Source organism: Mustela erminea, chromosome 2 (genome assembly GCF_009829155.1).
Source record: "Mustela erminea isolate mMusErm1 chromosome 2, mMusErm1.Pri, whole genome shotgun sequence".
Lineage (NCBI taxonomy): Eukaryota > Metazoa > Chordata > Mammalia > Carnivora > Mustelidae > Mustela > Mustela erminea.
In genome coordinates, this window is record NC_045615.1 from 129,784,893 (window position 1) to 129,806,331 (window position 21,439).

General features: G+C 39.6%; 2 protein-coding genes across 5 annotated transcripts in view; one reads left to right on the top strand and one right to left on the bottom strand.

Moving 5' to 3' along the window:
- Positions 1–12,049, top strand: part of FAM114A1 (family with sequence similarity 114 member A1) — a 91,587-nt gene extending 79,538 nt beyond the window's left edge. The window contains exons 16-17 of one of the 2 annotated variants that reach the window (XR_004283417.1): positions 4,094–4,264; positions 11,629–12,049. The gene's annotated coding sequence lies outside the window, so the exon portion shown is untranslated. The remainder of the gene's footprint in view (positions 1–4,093; positions 4,265–11,628) is intronic. The other variant, XM_032334097.1, reaches the window with a different exon arrangement.
- TMEM156 (transmembrane protein 156) overlaps positions 9,030–21,439 on the bottom strand; it is a 54,213-nt gene continuing 41,803 nt past the window's right edge. For 2 of the 3 annotated variants that reach the window (XM_032334100.1, XM_032334102.1), the window contains 2 exons: positions 11,944–12,046; positions 9,030–9,589 (listed from right to left, as the gene is read on the bottom strand). In XM_032334100.1, coding sequence (XP_032189991.1) covers positions 9,577–9,589; positions 11,944–12,046 — 116 coding nt within the window. In that variant the 3' untranslated portion in view covers positions 9,030–9,576. Of the gene's footprint in view, positions 9,590–11,943; positions 12,047–16,074; positions 18,661–21,439 lie in introns of those variants that run through there. The other variant, XM_032334103.1, reaches the window with a different exon arrangement.

Here is a 21,439-nt window from a genome sequence, read left to right on the forward strand (position 1 = left end):
CTTTCTTCTTATCCCTTCTATGGACTAGTGTGATAGATATTGAAGGGTAACAGAATATAGTGCCCCCGTATATGACTGTAGGAGCTCAGGATGTGCCACGCCAAAATATGCTGCTTTGGTATGTTGATTATTTTGAGCTAGGCACTTGAAAAAGAGTAAATGCAGGGAAAGGTGTTCTCTGCACTCTCTTATCTGCCTAAAAACAGAACCCCCAAAAGGAACTAACTTGTCATAAATCCCTTCCCCTGGAATTTCATCAACCAGAGAAGATTGATTCTTGTTACTGAAGAGACTAGAAGTGACAGACAGACTTCGTCACAACCTATCATACTTCCCATCTGTTCTTCTCAGGGCCCACTCATCTTTCCTAAAAATCATTTACTTTCCCCTAAGAGGCCTATATCACCTTCTCCTTTCCCTACTAACATGGCATATAAGCCTGAATTCGAAGCCACCTCTTCGAGTTACTCCTTTTCCCCTGGGTATCTCTAATGTTACATAAGGTTACAAATTAATAAACTTCCTTTTGTTTTTCTCTTGTTACTCTGACTTTTATTACAAAAGTCTCAGCTAAGAACTCAGAAAGGTAGAGGGGAAATTATTTATCCTCCTCCATAACACCAACCTGATGTCAGGACAGGTCCCAGCCCCCTCCAAGGAGGTGGTGTCAGTACGGACTCTCTGAGAGTGCAAGTCTGGTTATTGCCCTGGTTAAAACCTTCACTGGCTGGCCTCAGCATTCTGGAAAACATCCAAACAAAAACCTTTACAGTCTGATCCTCCGTTTTCCAGCACTTTAATCAGTTCCTCACCAACTCAAGGGTCTAATTCACAGAGATTCTTGTGGGCAGTTCCTGGCACCATGCCCTCTCTTACTTCTATGTAGAGGCAATTGAACATAGCAACTATAGCAACTGCCACTGTGCGTTGACTGGAGCCCATGAAGGACCCTCATGGATTGAAGTATTGAACAGTACTGATGACATCATAGAACAACGCATTCCAAAATCAGTATAGCACCATTAGCACAAAAGAAAATGTCCTTTTAATGGAATTGCTTTTTGCCTGAATTTTTAAAATTTGGCTGTAGTATAACCCCAAAAGTGGGATAAAACTCCATAAATCCTCCAGTATCTCAGTCTTATCTTACTGCAATGACTCAAAAACTGGAATTTAGGGATAACTGAGAAGGGGAAAAAAAATTCCTGCAAAGTATGTTCAACCATTAATAAGCGCCCCCCCCAAAACATGCCCAGCTTTTTTCAGCTGCAGGAACTTCCCAAACCTTATGCACTGGAACTCTCTAAAAGGGGATTTATGGTGCAGCTTTTCTCCAGGTTGGACAGGGAAGCCTCGTTCGGGAGCACCAGTTAACAGCACCCTGCAGTGGTGCTCCTCTGATTGCAATCTGTCCTCCCTCTATTCCAATATCCTTTGCTATAATAAATCATTCTTTCAGTTGTGCCGTAGCATTTACCTACCTGCTTAATCTTTAATTGGTTAAGCAGTTACAAGCTCAAATTATATAGTGTGGAAAATATCACAATAGATCACAGTATTGTCAATTTCCCCTGCAAACTCTGACATTCCGAAGCTTAACAAAGCCCATCTCTGTCACACATTAATTACTGCAATGTCCTTGAAATAGAGAATAGCATAGTTATTACTATTTGCAAAGAAAGCATACTTCTATCTCCTGCATGTCAGCCCGTGTGTGTGTGTGTGTGTGTGTGTGTGTGTGTGTGTGTGTTTGAAAGACATGTAGATCTTAAAGTAGGGCCCCCTTTTCTGTACATCATTACCCAAGTGCCTTTATATGTGTTCCTTCCACCCTGGCCAACTTATCCTTTAAGACTCAGATTGCGTCCCCTTCTCCAGGAAGTCTTCCCTCACTTCTGTCTTCCTTCTTCATTTACGTGCCCCTTGTCTGAGTTCCCATAGCACTCTCTTCATTAAGTCCACAAACACTAATTGGCTAATTTCCAGTTCAGGCATCTGGTTTGGTGCTGGATTTTCAAAGATGGATGAAACCAGTTCCTCAAGGGATTAAGCCCCAGCCCAGTCCTTTCCAGGCTGCATTGTAACTGTTTAGGTTATCTGTCTCGGCTATGGGACTGTGTCTGGAATAAGGTAGCTGTTATATTAACAAATGGATGAATAACTAAAAGACCTCCACATCAGCAATACGTTAATAATCAAAAGGGAGCCTGTCCAAAGCTTTAATGGGTAATGTACTCCAATTAAATTTCATTGAAAAAACTGCTAATAAAAATTAAGTCTGGGTGCTGAGATAGTAGGGGAGGTTCCGCACCACTCAAATATTGTAGTGGTATTAATTAAACAGGAATTTAATTAATTAAAGATAGAATCTCAAACACTGGCTTATTTAGGGCACTGGTAGGCCAAGCTGGGTCCCAGGGCTCATACAACTGGTTTCCAAGAGAAGCAGAATACTACCCCTCTCCTTCTTATTTGACCTCCCCATTACCCCTCCACCACTACCCATCCCATTCAAATGAGCACATTGTATAGAATATGGCCTATGATTTCTGTCTCTGATGGAATTTCTGGCACTAAAACATGCCATTGAAAAAGATCCTTTTTGCTCACATTAATCTAATTGTTCTGTAAAAAAGGCAGTAATTACTGAATAATGGAGAACTTTTCTTCTAGCATTAGTCTGTTATTTAGATAGCTAGAATAAAATAGAAAGTTTATAAAATTTTCTACTGAATTATTTTTCTATTGAATTTTTTTCTACTGAATTTTTCACTCTGAATAAAGAATAAAATAAGAAAAAAAAACCTTACTATGATGTAATGATTAAGCCCTGTTGGTTGTTTAGACATAATGAAACTTTGTTATGGTACACTGTTTAAAAATAAAATCTTGATTGTCTGTTTGCTAAAATTGGGAGGGGAATAGAGATGATTTCTGGTCTCTGTATAACAAATTTCAAGTCAAAAAATGTGTTTTGGAAACCAGTAGCAGAAAGGGATGGTCCAGGTACTTGATTCACTGCCTTTCTTTATCAATATTTGGGTGTTTTTGCATTGTCTTTACTATCTCTCCCCATAGGAATCATGAGATGAGTGAAAAGATTTTAACTCTTTTAAGTAATTGATTAAAGTTATTTGTTGAGACTGTTTGATGAAGAGCCGAAAGCTTCTTTCTGTGCAACTCTTCTCACAGCCACCAAATAATTCAGTTCTGTGGAAGTACTTTGATACATGTGTAGACACAGGAGAAGCATTTGCACCAAAGCGGTTCTTGTGGTAGAGTATTGTTTGTAGTGTACCCTCCAAGCATTGTTGAAACACAGAGATTCATGATACAGAACCCCTGTTAGAAGTGTTTATGAAAGCCATTTGTCTGTTTTGGATAACTTTTTTCCTAAGGAAAAGAAACTACTCTTCCATACATAAAGAGATGATTAAGGTGCAACAGACTAGAAGGTTAAGAGCATTTAGCTTGAAACCTAGACTACCTGGGTTCAAATCTCAACTCTGCCACTTATTTTTATAAAGTTTTTTAAAAAGATTTATTTATTTATTTATTTATTTATTTATTTATGAGAGAGAGAGAGAGAGAGAATGAGGGAGAGGGAGAAGGAGAGAGAATCTCAAGCAGATTCCTTGTTGAGTGTGGAGCCTGAGGCAGGATTCAATCCCAGAACCCTAAGATCACCACCTGAGCCTAAACCAAGTCAGAGACTTAATCCACCACAGGCTCCCCTCAACTCTGCTACTTAATAGCTGCGTGACCTTGAGTAAGTTACTTAACCTCTCTTTGCCTTAGTTTTTTTCACTTGTAAATCAGGGTGATTAACTATAGTCCTTACCTCCTGATCCAATACTGGTCTTTAGGGATCATTGGGAAGGAAAAGAATTTTCATGAGAGCTATGTTTAACCATTAGTAAACCATGGACATGGAAACGTTTTAGTTTGTTACTTCACGTTGGATCTCTCCAAAAGGGGCCTAGAAGGTACAGCTGTGAGTGTTATGAGACAAAACCAATTAACTAATCCCTGCCAGGTGCTTACAATAGTGGCTGGCATGTAATTAGTGCTACAGTCGCTCCCCCTTATCCAGGGTTCCATTTTCCTTGGGATCAGTTACCAGTGGTCTGGAGACAGGATCTTCCTGAAGAATCCGCAGAAGGTCAAAAGTAACCCAACACTACATCACAAGGCCTAAGTCGTTCATGTCACTTCATCTCATCAAGAAGGCATTTTGTCATCTCCCACCACCACAAGAAGAAAGGTAAGGACAGTATGGTAAGTTATTTCAAGAGAAACCATGTTCTCATAACTTTTATTATAGTTCTATTATAATATAATAATATAATAAATATATAATAAATATATAATATATATATAATAACATGATATATAATAATATACTATAATTACTTTTATAGTAATATTATTATCATGTAAGTATCCTCAATGATTAGCTATTGTTGTTAATCTCTTGCTGTGCCTAGTTTAGATATTAAATTTGAGGTATGTTTGTGTAGGAAAGAACATAGTATACATAGGATTTGGTACTATCCACAGTTTCAGGCAGCCACTGAGGGTCTTGGAACATATCCCCCCACAGATAAGGGGAGACTACGTATTATTATTAATCTCCTCCCCAACTCCTACCCCAAGAGTTGGCCCTTTTGGCATGTTTGTATGAGCTATGACTGCCCTAAAGCAACTGAAAAAGATAGGGCAGATGTATATCTTTTAGTGTGCGTAAAGGAAAGTCCTCCCCAAATGCACACAGCTAGAAGTCAGACTTGGAAGTGGTAAGTAATCACTTTGAGAACCCCAGCCCATGCACTTACCCAGAGCAAACCACTTCCTTTCCCAACATTATTTTCATGTAAGGGGGAAATAAACATTTAAAGACAGCTGGGAAGAATCAAGGCTCCATATAAGGATATAAACTGATGGCTGTTGTTCCCAGATGCCAAATCCCAGAAAGGACTGTCTCTGAAATGAGTTTTTAAACTATACAAAGCAAGTCGTCAGTTGGGGGAGGGAGGAATGAAGGTTTTTTTAGGCCACATTTTCTATTAAACATTGCAGAGAGAGAGAGGGAAGAGACAGAGAAGGAGACTGTGGTTTGTACTAAAAAGGAATTAAAATAAAACTCCAGGGACACCTGGGTGGCTCAGTTGGTTAAGCAGCTGCCTTTGGCTCAGGTCATGATCCCAGTGCCCTGGGATCGAGTCCCACATCAGGCTCCTTGCTCCGGAGGGAGCCTGCTTCTCCCTCTGACTGCCTGCCACCCTGTCTGCCTGTGCTCCCTCTCGCTCTCTCGCTCTCTCTCTCTGACAGATAAATAAATAAAATCCAAAAAAAAAAAAAAAAAAAAAATCTTTAAAAAAAAAAAAAAAGCAGACTCCAGGATCCTGGGCAGTCTGTGAAACGAACCTGGCTGAAACCTTCCACCTCTGGGGCTTCAGTTTCCTCAGCTGTAAAATGAGGGCATTACCCAGATGATCTCTAAGATTTCCTGCAGCTCAGACATCCTGACTTTACGAAATAAAATAGTTGTTGGATGTTATATTCGGCAGGCAACAGAAACCAAGTCTGGAAAGTTAAGCAGGAAGAGGATCTTCTTACAAAGATATTGCTGGTAGCTCACAGAATCAAAAGGAAGGCTGAAGAGCCAGGCTCAGAACCAAGGCATTTTGGTGGGAGTTTGGGGTATACTGGGACATCTAAAAGCAGAAATGACTCAACTCTGCTGATGGAACAAATAAGCCCAAGTTGGTATTTTTCCACCTGAACATCACTGCACATATAAATCAAAGTCCTGACATAGAGGGTCAAATTGGTTTAGCTCTGGCCACAGGTCACCCCTTGGCTGATTGGCAAGAAACTCTGATTTACAGTCCCAACAAGACATCATTCCATGGGTGAGAGGTAATTCACTAAGAGGAAATTGGCATAAGGTAATGAAAGAAAAATGAGGTCTACTATGTGGTTCTTCACTACGGATGTTGTGCCTGCTTTTGTAATGTCACACACTGATGCCACTTTTCCGTGTGAGAACAGATGGGCTATTTTTACAGTCCATCTGAAAATAATCATAATTTTACAGGGAGATTATGACACCATGACAACTTCATGTGCACCCATCCCGAAACTTTGGGCAATAGCACATACTTGAAGAATAGCCTTAGCAGGCTCCAAGAGACTGTTCTGGGGGAGAAACCAAGCCTGGGTTTTATTTTCAGCCAGTTTCTCTCTGAACGTCTCCATAGAATTGAGGAGGCACCTGCCGTCTTTCCTCTTCTTCCGTATTGTAATATGGAAGTATTGCAACAGCCAATATTGCAGAGCCCTGTTTTGATTCTGATAGTCAGTTCCTCTCCCCTCCTTAAGAACCAGCAATAATTGACCCTTCTAAATTTGTCACAACGGTCCCATTCCCTTTATCATTGGTTGGTTTAAGATGGCGTCCGTGATCCAATTCCAGATGCTCTGACGTGAGGAGAAATCTGGGGAGTCTTCTTCTTCTTTTTTTTTTTTTATTAGGTTTACTCTATCTTTTTTTTTTTAATTTCTTATTTTTTATAAGCATATATTTTTATCAAATCTGGGGAGTCTTCTTTTAAAGGTTACTTTACTCTTAAAAAGGACATTATGGGCTAAGGATATGATGATTGCTGGCACTGTGACACCATTTTCCATGTCTTCTTGAAACTGCAAGAGGGAACACCTGAGAACAAAAGCCAACAAGGCGATGATGGCAGAAAGGAAGGTGGGGGGAAAACTTGGGTGCTTGTCGGTGGGAGTTCTTGAATTCACCAAATCTGCAAGCATTCTCTTCAGAATTCCCATTAGGTAAGACAATAAATCTTATCACTTAAGGCATTTAACTTGGGCCTGTTATTATTTACAGATGTAAGGATCTCAGCTGATAGCCTGCAAAATTATTGTCTTCCAGTCAGCAGCCATGTTTAATCCATATTCCCCTCTGGGAACAGCCTTAACTCTCAGGAAGGAAAATAACACATGCGAGAATTTTGTGAAGTATATTTTTATCAAAATGTTCTGATTTCCCCTTTCCCATGCATGTGTACTTCATTTTGTCCTTCAAATCATAGAAACATCTAGACTACTTTGTCTTTACTAAAGTACATGATTTCCAGTTCACAGAGGGGTTTTTAATGCATCTTTGGTTATCATACCTGTAGGTTAATTGATAATATATCTTATTTAGATTTTAAAAATTTAAGACCTTCCTTCCACTCATTATCCTAAGATCACCACCCATCAGGACAACACCAATAGTTAGGGATGGTTGTGAAAGACATAGACAGCAAAGAGAAGCAAAATCAAAAAGAAACAGAGAAGGAAGCAATCAAAGTCAAATTATGAGAATAACTTGTCAGATAATTGAGTCCAAGCCTTTATTCTACCATGTTTCACATGAAGGGAAAGAAATATAGTTGGGAGAGCAAAAGAGAAGACAGACAGACAGAAGCCATCTACTGACAGAAGAAGAAAGGAAAATGCAATTCATATGATATGTGTCTTTTGTAAAATTTGACTTTATTAAATAAAGAGTGGATACAAAGTGTATTTTGTATACACTTTTTTTTTATACACTTCAACCTAGGACTAAATCCACATTACTCCTGAGACCATAGGCAAATCAGTGAGCTTCTTAGACCTCAGTTCTTAGGGACAACAACATCTGACTCCAGGAGTCATTGTAAGGAAGTGAGACCATACAGGGCACACGCCTGATATATGGGGGGTTCAGTACATTGTTTCTTATCCAACAAATATGTATTAAGAAGCTTTTGTGAACCAAGCATCATACCAGCTGCCAGAAATATTATGGTGAGTGAAATCAGTCTAGAAAGGGCAACAGAATTAATTAATAGCCATGAAAATAAGTGTAAATAACAGATACGAAAAGGACTACGAGGGCTGAGAAAGTGTATACTTGGGAAGTTTGGCCTCTTCTAAAAGATCAAGAAAAACCATCTTCAATGCTGCTTACACCCACTTTCTTGAAAAGCGTACTCTGCTTACCCACAACCAGATATGATTCACTGGACCGTCACTTCTCAGAAAGAAGCGTGGAGCATGTAAATGACATTTACCTTACCCTATTGTGTCTAGCATTATAACTAGTAGTCTGCAAGCTCAGTCTCCCCTATGAGATTATACACTCTTTGTAGGCAGACAGCAGGCCATCTACATGTTCGAACACTTCATACTATCTATTAAAGTCTGTTATTTCAACAAATAAGTGAAATTAGCTTCCAGAAAGCTGCCACAATTTAACAGAATTTGAGGCTTAATTTATGCCTTTTGTAAGCCAAGTTCCCATTGATTTTCAAGTCATTTGTCTGAACATAATAGGCAATGTGCAAGGAAACAATAATTTGGCCTCTCAGAAATGGTATAACATCCATCCCTCAAGGAGTGTGATACCCCTAAACTCCTGCTGAATAATCCCAGAGCTGAGCCTGACTCACCCATTAATCAAGTTTACAGAGGCAATAAAAAATGAGACTACCAGAAGTCCATTTGCCAAATCTTCAATCCCTGAATATTATGATTAGGATCTCACTTTGTGATCTAACAGAAAGAAAGACAAGAAGAAGGAAGGAAGGAAGAAAAAAAGGAAGGGAGGAAGGGAAGGAAGGGAGGGATGGAGAAGCGGGGAGGGAAGAAAGAAAAGAAAAAGAGTAGCAGGGAAAACCTCCGTGTGCTGAATCATTCATTCCCGTTAGGTTGCTTCATAGTAACTCTGACCCTGCAGAAATCTGCTCAGACAAGCAATTGTAATTCTATAATGATGCCAGGAGATTAAATTCCACCGAAACTCTGGGAAGATATTTTTATGTTTTTCAATGTCAAGAGATGCCTTCTTGTCTATATGTGTTTTATTGTAATTAATAGCTATAATTTTTCTTGACATCAGTGATAGCTACGGAAAATATGAACACCAAGAAGAATCAGAAGAAACATTTTGCTATTAGATTTAAATAGCCAAGCTTCACTTAGTATTTCATTTAAATTCATTTTATTTTGGTATCTTTGAAGTTTTTAAAAACATCCTCAGTGCCAAAAGGAAGCAGAATTTATAAATCCGAACAAATGTATCAATGAACAACCCAGGCCCTCTTAAGTAATTTGCCAAAAAGAAACAATCCATCTGTATAAGAAAACCCATCAAGGCAGAATGTGCAAATGAGAGAAAAGATTTTCATCCTTGATCCTGGGTTTGGTTCCTTTCAAAATCAAAATTTGGGGGTCACTGTCAGCTGTATAATTAACAGATAAGCAAGGACAGTGAGCATGCCTGTGCTGTTTCCATGGGTTTTATCAGCTTGTTTTCCATGACTCATGATGGCTTCCTGGAAAAATTCTTGTTTCTTTGATCTCTTGGGTCAAATGACTGCTCTCAAGCCAATTTCCATCAACCAGTCAGCATTGCTACTGTTTCCTACTGTGAATCCTCAGCTGGACCCATATATTTACTTGTTCACTTATTCCCCAAATGAAATTATGAGTATTCTTCAAAAGGGTTCAGTCCAAGTGGTCCGGAAAAATTCAGAAGGATATTCTGAAGATAGAAGGAAAAAAAAGACAAATATTACCCCCAAAATGTTAAGTGTTACCTGAAAAGAATTAGTGGTAAAATCATTTATCAAAATTGTGTCTTATAAGAATCACCAAAAAACTTCCCAATATCCCTTTTTTTAAGATTGTATTTATTTGAGAGAGAGGCAGAGAGAGCGCACGTGTGTAGGGGGTGGGCAGAGGGAGAAGTTGGGTCCCCACTCACCAGGCCGCCCAATGCAGGCTGGATCCCAGGACCCTGGGATCATGACCTGAGCCAAAGGCAGATGCTTAACCAACTGAGCCACCCAGGGACTCCCCAGTATCACTGATTAAGAGCTCTTTCCAGTCCTGTGTTAGGCAATGGAGCCTCCGTTATAAACCTAGGAACACTCTGGTTAGTGGTAACAAACTTCTCAGCCTAGGGCTCAGGAGACCTAGAATCTTCTTGAGCTTGTCACTACAGTATGTTTGGGTTCATTTCCTCTTCTATAAAAGAAAATGTAGGTGTTCATGAAAATTTCCTTCATTCCACATATACTTACTGAACACCTACTAAATGCTAGACAGCCTTTCCTCTGAATGAAGGGGTCTCTCCATTATGCTCCCTGAGTCCTCTGTGCACACGTCTATCATGTTATTGGAACTCTATTGAAATTAGGATTCCTCAATCTGATTTCCCAACTGACTGCGTGTTATTTTTGTCAATGAGTAGCAGACTTCTGGACATACAGTAGGTGCTCAAAAAGATCATGTGAATGAACAAAGGGGATTGCTTCATCTGCATGGTCAAGCACCCCAGAATGAGGATCAGATTGAGAGGTTATCAAGCATAATACTTCATTAAAACAATTCTATGATTACATTCGTCTACCCAGCAATTTCTGAGCCAATAGAGGACTCTGATTCCACTAAGACCCAAACACTAAGTCCAGCTCCAGTGTCCCCCAGCTCTGCTTAGGTTTGACCGATGGTGAGTATTAGCACATCGGGGATAGGGACAGCGAAAGTGAAGTACTCTCTTCGGGGCACTCACAGGCTGTTGTGTCACTTGACTAAAAGTCACAGTCCCTATCAGGTAGCCTCCTATTCCATCAGTGTGTGTGAGTGTGTGTGTATGTGTGTGTGTGCCTGCCTCTGTCTTTGTCTCTCTGGGTTCCTTGACTCTGTAGTCTTAGGGAGAATAGCAGAGCCCCCCTATTACTAATTTTAGGGTACTGTATTCTCCTTTTGGATTTTTCCACTTAATAGACCTTTTTAAAAACTCACCTCAAATGATTCCCTTTGAGTATACTATTAGTTTCCTGCTAGATTCTTGACTGATAACTACCCGGGTATCATGAAGAGTAAATAGTGGTGTACACACACACACACACACACACACTCACACTGGAATATTACTCAGCCATAAAAAGGAATGAAATCTTGCCATTCACAAGAAAGCTCATGGAGCTAGAGAGTATTACATTAAGCAGAGAAAGACAAATAGCATATGATTTCACTCATATGCGAACTTAAGAAACAGAACGAGCAAATGGGGGAGGGGGAGAAAAACCAAGAAACAGACTCTTAACTATAGAGAACAAGCATGGTTATGAGAGGGGAGGTGGATGGGGAGTTGGGGGAAATTGGTAATGGGGATTAAGGAGGGCACTTGTTGTGAGGAGTCCCAGGTGTTTTACTTAAGTTTTGAATCACTAAATTCTACACCTGAAACTGAAAAAAATAAAGATGAGTAAATGATCTAGCCTATTGCCACAAAGCACAATTAAAGGACACTGATCAATGCTAGAGTCTTCCCTCTTCCCTGCTATAATTTCGATGTCCCCTACCACAGCTATCCATAGTGCCTTAACGTAATAGCTACTTAATAAATATGTGTTGAATGAATAAAAAATATTTCTAAGACACTTCTGACCACATGAAAATCCATACACATTAATTAGATCATCAGATGTTACATTCAGGGAAGTTCTTAATTTCAGTACTTGAGATTCAGTGGTTGTGCTTATAAATTCACATTCTCTCTTCTCTCCTGTTCAGAGTGAAACAATGATTGGCCTGCTGGCATTATGTACAGCCCAAGCCCAGGAAGCAGCCAAGGGATGAGCTAACATCTCAGGGGCACCTGCTGTTTAACAGACCAAGCGCTTTGTTTATTGATCCTTCCTAGACCTTGGAAGAAATCACGAGTTTATTTCATGTCATCTAATTCATACAAACTGCTTTTGTAGCTCATCACTTTTTGTCTCTGGCACCCAGATAGAAATGAAGGTTGGGATGAACTGTACCTCCCTGGACCTTTCACATTTATAATGAACAAAGGCCAAACATCAGTAAAGCTGAATCATCACTCACCGTGTATACCGATCTTGCGGCTGCACCGTGGAAGAAACTTCTAGTTCCGGTATTGGAGGAAGTCCTTTCTTGACCTGAGTCAAGGGCAGCCTCTGCTTGGTCTCTGTTTGTTAAGAAGGAGAGCTGATTAGTGGATAGCAATGCAACAACAGATAAAACATTGTCCAGTGTACTAAGAGAACCATGCCCTCCATCTAGCAAGGATATTGGCAATTTCCATCACTCACTAAATTTCCTGCTTAACAACTGGGACACCATTAACCCATTTCTCTTGACTCTGTTGCTTTTATTTCTCCTCTCCTCCCCACTTCCCAAGCATGAGACCGAGACCCAAGGCATGGTTAAAGGAGGAGCAAAGTAGAGAAAAACATTTCTTACATACAATGTCAAGCAGAAAGAAAAGAACTTTTGTAGGGAAAACGGACTGCAAACATTTCCTTCTTGGCATTTTGTTAAAATAGGTCCCTAAGAACTTTTATTAATACCATCGTTGATTTCAGGGACAATTTTACCAAGAAGTCAAGTCCCAAATCAGATGAATTCTTATCTTTCCTACTTTTCTAGAACTATGCGACATCAAATCCTTCTAATATTATCTGCAGCTGACTTCAAGGTAGGAGATAAAATTTCAGGCCCATGGCATATGGTATCTTTTCATTCCGCTGGGATCTGGAGCCTTGCTTTTCTAGTTTTTATATTGAAACTTGAGTTTTACATAATACATGTGGTTTTGGCTTCGCAGATGTCTCTACTTTTTATACAAAGCCCTGGACATGAATGGAAATGAGGTGACCTATAATTTTAAGAGAAGTTTGAGCAGCTGCTTCTTACGCAGACAAATCAAAAGGGAAGATTTAAGTGTAATTAAGAATACGATGCTTATCAAAGAAATTTTTTAAATTTTTAAAAATTTCTACAAGCATAAAAAAAAGAATATCATCCTTCTTATTCATGAAGGTGACTAAACACTGGTATAGATTACCAAGGTAGAAATACTGTCAAACCATCTCTCGGAGTTATATTCTTTAAATTAGAAAAAAATTTAATAAGAAAGATTTATTTTTTGGACTTCATTTTCTGAATAAGGGATACATTCACAAGATTAAAATTTTATAAACTATGAAGGGATATTCAGCAAAATGTCTCCCTCTTACCCCATTTCCTACAGACATCTGCTTTCTACGCACATCACATAATTCTTTCCCTTCTCTCCTTTTGCTACAGGCAACCAAGGTTTTTAGATTTTTGTGGATAGATATATAGATGATAGATAGATAGATAGATAGATAGACAGAGACAGATAGATAGATGGTAGATTTATATACTTATATGTACATATGCTATTTTTGTTTTTCTTTACACAATTGGTACCATACTATACATATGTATGTATATTTAATGATCTAGGAGAACTTTCCCCATAAATGCTCCCTCCTTCTTTTTTACAATTTCCTGGTGTTCTTAGTATGGGTGTATCATCCTGTCTTCAAACACCCTCCTATTTGATTGTGTCTAATCCCATATTGCAAACACATTAGCAATAAACATCGCACGCATGTCATTTCTCCCCTGTGTAAGTAATCCATAGGAGAAATTCCTAGAAATAGGACCGAAATTCCTAGAAATACACAGGGCTTATGCATGTGTAACTTTGATAGTTATTGCTAAATTACATATCATAGAAATTGTACCACTTCAGCCTCCCAGTTTACCTTAGCAAAGTGCAAGAGGGTGGAGGGCTATCGTCCCCTGCTACCGAGTGTGATGTCAAACTTCTGGATTTTTACCAGTCTGGTAGACGAAAACAGCATTTCAGTGCAGCTTTACTTTGCATTTCCACCTGCATGTGAGCTCAGTGAGAACAGAGGTCTCTGTTTGTCTCATTGCTGTGTCTCCTATACCCAGAAGGCCAATACTATTGGCACATAGTGGACATCAAAAGAAAAATTCCCTCTTTTGAGAGAATTTATCATGAATGAGACTGAGCAAGCTTTCTAACGTCAAAGAGCCATTTGTATTTCCATTTGTATGAACAGTCCATTTATATCCTTTATCCGTTTGTCTACTGGGTTATGGTCTTCTCTCCATCAATTATTAGAACTTCTTTATTTACTAGGAAAGGCTGCTTATCATATGTGATGAATTGTAAACAATGTTTCCCTAATGGTTTTTACTGTGTACATTCTTTTTCACATAGTCAAATTTATCAGCCTTTTGATTGAGTTTTGTGTCATGGATAGAAAGCCCTATAGTTATAAATTAATTCTACCATTGTTTCTTCTATTACTTTTATGGTCTCATGTTTATGTTAAAATTACAGATCCATCTGAAATTTACCCTAGTATTAGTGGGAACTCTGGATTAAGGAAATCTTCTTTCCTACATGGTTACTCATTTGTCCCAATACCATTCATTCAGTAATCCTTCTCTTTCCTGCTGATTAGACATGACACACTCGTCATTTACTCAAATCCTAAACTTACTAATTCTTTATTAGATATATATTTTTTATTTATTATATATTTTTAAAGATTTTATTTATTTATTTGACAGAGGGAGAGATCACAAGTAGGAAGAGAGGCAGGCAGAGACGGGGTGGTGGGGGAGCAGGCTCCCCACCGAGCAGAGAGCCCGAAGCGGGGCTTAATTCCAGGACCTTGAGATCATGACCTGAGCCGAAGGCAGAGGCTTAACCCACTGAGCCACCCAGGTGTCCCTAGATATATATATTTTTAAAGATTTATTTATTTATTTGGGAACAAAAGCAGGAGGGACAGAGGGAGAGAGAATCTTTTTTTTTTTTTTTTTTTTTTAACGTTCAGTTAACCACTGGATAGCCCATCATTAGTTTTTTATGTCGTGTTCAGTGATTCATTAGAAGGAGACTCCACACTGAGCAGGGGAGCTAGACGCAGGGCTCGGTCCAGGGCTCAGTCCCACAAGGTCCCTCAAGGTCCCCTTGAGATCGTGACCCGAGCCAAAATCCAGAGTTGGACACTTAACTGATAGCACCACCAAAGCACCTTTCATTAGATATTTTTATCTACTTAAGTACCTATACCATGGGGGAACAGATACTTCTCTTTATTTTTCTGTCAGTTTGTTTCCTGGCTATTACTGACAACTTATTTTTCATCGGGATATGAAAATGACTTTCTTTATGATTTAGGAAGAACCGGTAACTTTTTATATTAATCTTTCCATTCCAGACCCTGATATACCATTTTGCTGTTGTTCAAGTCATTTTTATGTCTCTTGGGAGCATTTTTCTGAAGTTTCCTTTAGAAAGAGCTTGTGTAGTTCTTTATATTAATTCTATTCTGAGTTATTTTATCTTGCTATGATTGTTTTGAATGCAGCCATGTCTTCTAACTGGTTGTTATTTAAAGGTATGAATGCTATTGACTTTTTTTGTCTTAATCTCATACCTTGTCCCTTACTGAATTTTATTTTTAAAGAATTTTTTTAGAGAATTTTCTTAAATTTTCCAGGTGCACAAAAAGTGATCATTTGGCCTTTTCAATGTGTTAACCAGGCATCCCTGTCTCTTACCTAATTGTGTTGACCAGTACTGCTAGGACAATGGTAGATAAAGTGTCAGCTGTAGACATCCTTGAAAGTTCCTGGCTTTACAGACATGCTTTTAGCATTTCGCTGGTAAATATGATTCTTTGTTTGAGACAGATGTATTTTATCATGTGAAGGCAGTACGTAGTTATCTGATTTTTATTGGGGGTTTTAGGAAGGATGGGCCTTATAGTTTGTCAAATGCATTTTTAGGATATGTAGAGATAACCAAAGAAATTTTCCCTTTGATCTATTAATGTAAGTGACATTAATAAATATGGTGTTCCTATATTCTTGGAACTGTTCTTATATTCTTGGAATAATCTTCTCTTGATCATAGTAGGAGTTGTATGTGTCTATATATATACATACATTTTTTAAACTCTGCTACTCCTGGATTTTTTTGCTAATATTTGTTCACAATTTTTGCATACATATAAATAAGATCGCTCAGTGATTTCACTTTAGACACAATCTTTCTTAGTTTTAAATGTTATTAACATTTCTTTCACAATAGAATTAGAAAACATCCTTTTTTTCTCCTTTCCTATGGTCAATGACAGTTTAAATACCACTAGAAATAGCAGTTTTTTGGGAGATTGGTAAAAATGTTCCTATGAAATGTTCTTTCTGATACATTTTGAGGGATAACTGACAAATTTTCTATTTCTTCTACAATCATTGTTTTGTTTATATTTTCTATTTCTTCTGGTATCAGGTTTTGGAAAATTTTCCAGAAAATTATTGATCTTAATTAGAGATATTAAAAAGTAGCAACTACTCTTTAATGGGCAGGAATAGCTGACTTTTGGGAACTATTTCCACAGACACTGAGGACCCTTCCATTCCTACGGAAATGCTAAAATAATCACCAAAGCTAGAATTTCTTCTTACAGAGGATTTAGCCTTCTAAGCTTTCCTGACTGGCTAGGCAATGATGAAGAAATGAGACCAGTCTCTACCTAGACAAAAGCTCTTGTCTCCTTGCTTTCCTCCTCATTGCGCTGGATCCCCTCAACATTTTTTATTTTTACCTTATTGTCAGTAAGTACAAATCACATCTATGAGGCTTGTTCTGTCATCCCTATTTGTCTCACACTGGAAGTTCCTAGGAACCTGGGATTTTTATTCTTCTAAATCTGTGCTTTTCAGAGGGTGGGTGTAGTAGGCAGAACTCTAAGGTAGCTCCCCATTCCCCCCAAGCTTCCCACACCCTGGTGGAATGTCCCCTGTAGTCCCCAACCCTTGAGCATGGGCAGGACCATGAATGGGATTTCGTTCCTGTGACTGGGTTACATTATATGGCAAAGATGAGATTTTTGCAGGTGTATTTAACATTCCAAATCAGTTGATGTTGAGTCATGGAAAAGAGAGACCATTCAGGGTGTGCCGGACCTAATGAGATAAAAGCCTTTACAAAGAAGACTGGGCCCTCCCAGATGTTAGAGAGATCTCCTGTGGGGCTTCAAAGAACCAAACTGCCAAGCTACAAACTGTATCTGGAAAAGCCAGGTAGCCTGAGTCCACAGGTAGCCCCTGGGGCCCGTGGCAATTTCTGGTGGACAGAGGGCAAGCCAGGGCCCTTAGGGTACAACCTCAAAGCAATTAATTCTGCCAACAACCTAGAGGAGCTTAGGAGTAGCCTCCAAATGAGAACACAGGCCAGCTCGCATCTTGACTTTAGTCGTGTGAGACCCTGAGATGCGGCAAAGCTGTGCCCAGTTTTCTGACTCACAGAAACTGAAATAACAAAGGTGTGTTATTTTAAGCACTGAAATTTGTGGTACTTTGTCACACAATAATAGAAAACAATTAAAGCCATCAATGGACCCTTGGACTGCACAACATAAGAAGATAATTTTAAAATGTAGGTTCTAGGACCCTGTCCCAAATTTACTGAATTATAATCTCCCTTGAAAATGGTCCAGGAACCTAAAATTCTATAGACATCCCAGTCCATTCTCATGCACATTAAGCCTTCAGAATGAACTAGCCATGCAGATAATTGCTTAGACAATTTTTGACAACGTGTCTTATCATGTCCAGAATTTGAGATCTGGAGACAGTGCTTTTTAAAGCTAAAATATCAAAAGAACCTATTCACGAAATTAAATAATTACCAAAGAAAATTAGCAGTGCTCTTCTGGTCGGAAAGCTAAACTGCTCATCATTTGCTAATTCATTTGGTTTGCTGACGTTGTATAATATGGTATATAACCATAATTTACTACAGAAAGCTGTTATCTGTCAAAATGATGGCTAGTCCAAAATAACTCTCTAGCGGTACATTATATTCTGCTTCTCCTAGTATCCAAGGACTTGTAACTTATATGCTAATAGGAAAACTTCTGAAAAATTGATAAAAAGGCAAAAAGGTGGGATATATGTCATTTTAATGCCTTTTTCAGAATAGCTTAGATGGGTGGGATATTTTTCTAGTTCTACACTGGGAAATAGAATTTGTTTCAAATAATATTCATTCACCAGCATTAGCTACGGCAGCAGAAGCAGTCAGGAATGTTTTAAATCTTCACAGAAGTCTATTCATGAATTTGTCAAAGGTCGGAAAGAAACATTTCTTTGACTTTCTTTCAGGAACCTCAGAAGAGACTAAAAAATTAAAAAGAACCTCAGGATGAGTTTTGACCTGGCTGAATCTGGTGAACAAAATAAATTTCCAGCAGTAGAAACTTTGATTAAAAATAAAACCCCATGACTTATGTCCTTGAATAAACTCCCATCACAATGCCCATGACATGGTCCAGATTGCCCTCTGGTATTACTTTTTCTTCTTCTTTTTCTTCTTCCTCTTCTTCTTTCTTCTTCTTCTTCTTCTTTTTGTATCTCTATCACTGTTCAAAAGTGTCTTATCTCTATGACATTTGGCAGCTAACCTCAGTTCATCCTTCCAAAGGAATTCTTGATTCCCACTGAGTCACGGAAACTTGAAGGTGTTTTCTTCCCTTTGTTCCCGATGATTTTCATGTCAAAGACAAGAGGCATCTCCCACAGGGAAGATACATCTAAAACCTCCTCATCCTGGCCAGGATCTCTTGGTTGCTTGGAGAATTTGCCCCATCAATTTTTTATATTTGTATTTCCCAAACTACTTGCTCAGCTCTACTTGGTAATGGAATTGGAAAGTTAAAACTGCTAGAAAGAAAAACAGAAGAGGGAGTGGTAAACAGGGCTAGATATCCATACTACATGTAATCTTCTGTGACCTCTCTTCCTCCAATGGTGAATTTACCCAATTTTGCTGTAATTGCTTCTTTGTCCGCCTCCCTGTGTACAAAGACTGTATTTCATGCCACTATATTCCCCAGAACCAACCTCAGAGAGTGACACATAATAAGTAAAAATACATGTCGAATGACTGAAAGAACGTCATCTAATTTCTTCAGCCTCATTTTTCTCAACAAAAGTGTGTGGGTATAAGCAGTACAAAGTCAACTCCGGGGAGCCACCTAGGAATTTGGGGATAAGACAAAGAAGATTGCCTCAGAGGGTTGGTCTATAAAACCAACTCATAATCACAACAGAAACATGCAAAGTTATCTTCAGACATCATTCCCAGGTCAAAGCCTTTTAAGTGTGGAAAGTGCTGTGTGAAATGAAATAATCAGGCTACCCCTAAAACGGGGAAGAAGGCCTTCCAAGCTGTGTTGGCAAAGGGCTCTGCCTTTAAGACCTCCCCAACAGGCCTTGGCAGTGATTTGACTTCCCACAGGGTTTTGTCGAAGCAGAGAGGGCACATGTGTTAGCTATCAGAAGTGTTTTGGTCCATATTTTCTCTCAACTGTATTGCCTTCCGCTCTTATAAACCTGTCTTGTGAGCTGGATCACACAATGGATCTTTTTTTGGTGGGCCACCATTGTTGGAGCCTGAGCCCTCAGGACTGAAGGAAGGCCGTGAGTTGGGTCTAGTCCCAATGGGTCGCCCCGGTTTTGCCTTGTGGGTGGTGCGGCCAGGCCACCTCCCCTAGCAGGGCCCTGACCTCTTTTTAAAGATCTTTTAGGTCTTGGGGCGCTTGGGTGGCTCAGTAGGTTAAGCAGCTGCCTTCGGCTCAGGTCGTGATCTCGGGGTCCTGGGATCGAGTCCCACATTGGGCTCTCTGCTCAGCAGGGATCCTGCTTCCTCCTCTATCTCTCTGCCTGCCTCTCTGCCTACTTGTAATCTCTCTCTGTCAAATAAATAAATAAAGTCTTTAAAAACAAAAAACAAAAAAGATCTTTTAGGTCTTTAAAGTTTCAGCAGTGACGCCTAAACTTCCTCGTGACCTCAGCAAAGCTCTTCAGCAAGCTCTGGGGCTGCCTCGAAGCTACAAGAAGAAACTAAAGATAAGGGTAACCGAGGTAATTAAGGGGTATTTTGATGTACTTTGAAAAATAGAAAGCCCTACCAAGTGCAAAACAGAGCATTTTTCCAAGCACCTTTTTAATCCTGCTTGAGGAGTCTGCTTGAAACTGGGGAGGACTCAAGTATGCACTCAGCAGGGCTGAGCTATGGCTGGCTGGCCTCGGAAACGGGGACCTTGGCCCTTCCTTCCTGTCCCTGTACTTGGGGAGGTTGAGCCACAACTCCGCGGGGACAATGGCGATAATGCCTACACTGTTGCCCACAAAGTACTTGCTTTCCTTACAAGAGTTACTCCAGAAATGAAGGGATTCGTGTTAATCTTCAAAGATTACTGCAGTCAAGATGGATAAAGACGTTTTCAGATGGTTTGGTGATTCTTACTCAGTTCTCTAATTTGGCTCCCCAAAACCCTCCAGTCTTCTTTCTTTCTTTTTTTTTTTTTTAAAGATTTTATTTGACAGAGAGAGATCACAAGTAGGCAGGGAGGCAGGCAGAGAGAGAGAGGAGGAAGCAGGCTCCCCGCTGAGCAGAGAGCCCGATGTGGGACTCGATCCCAGGACCCTGCGATCATGACCTGAGCCGAAGGCAGCGGCTTAACCCACTGAGCCACCCAGGCACCCCAGTCTTCTTTCTTCTTATTGCCCTAGGAATGCAGAACTTCCACACTGCTAGGCATCCTTCCGACCTTTGCATGGCACAAAAACCTGGGCCATTTTGTGCAAGCCCAAGATAGCTAGTTGCTTTTCGGGGCTAATAGAACCAATTATGGTAGCTTAAAATAGATTGCCATTATTCAAGGAGCCAACTTTCTACTACGTTGGGAGCGCCATCCGTTATTGTTAACAGTGATCCTAAAACACTCAGCTGTTCCCAATCTGGCCAGTGTGAAAATCAAATGAGGATGGGAAAGCACATGACTGCAAAATTACCTAGAATTAACAGCTAAGGAGAACCGACAGCTGCCAATATTCCGAGCCATTGTTGCAGCTCCCAGCACATTCACACTGCGGGCATCCTTAGCACTCCAAGGAATGAAGCTGATGAAGGGTTTAAAAGTTATAATTTAGAGGGTAAAAGGGTTTTGAAGGGTCTTTGTAAGACAGCAGCAGCCATTCTTTCCACATAGTCAATGTCAAGTTGTATTCACTTCACAAATATTTATTAGATACCTGTTCTGTGCCCTCAAAGGCACGAGGCTATGCGCTGGGGAGGCAGTGATCAATATTACCAGGTAGAGGCCCTGATCTCAAGGAGCTAAGTGGCTCATGGGAGCCACGTCGACCAAATAATAACACACATTGTGGTGCATAAACAATGGATTTCGGAGCACTGAAGAAAAAAAATAAATTAAATATAAAAAAATTAAAAAATAAAAAAAATAATAACACACATATATAATAAAACAGTGGTGACAACGGGCACAGAGAGAGGTGTGTGGTCTTATGAGGATGTGTGAGAAGGGGACTTGACCTAGTCTAGGAAGTCCAATAGGATTTCCCTGAGGAAGGGTCAGTGGAGCTAAGATCAGAAGTGAGGCTCGGGGTGAACTAAACAAAGGCAGTGTGGGAG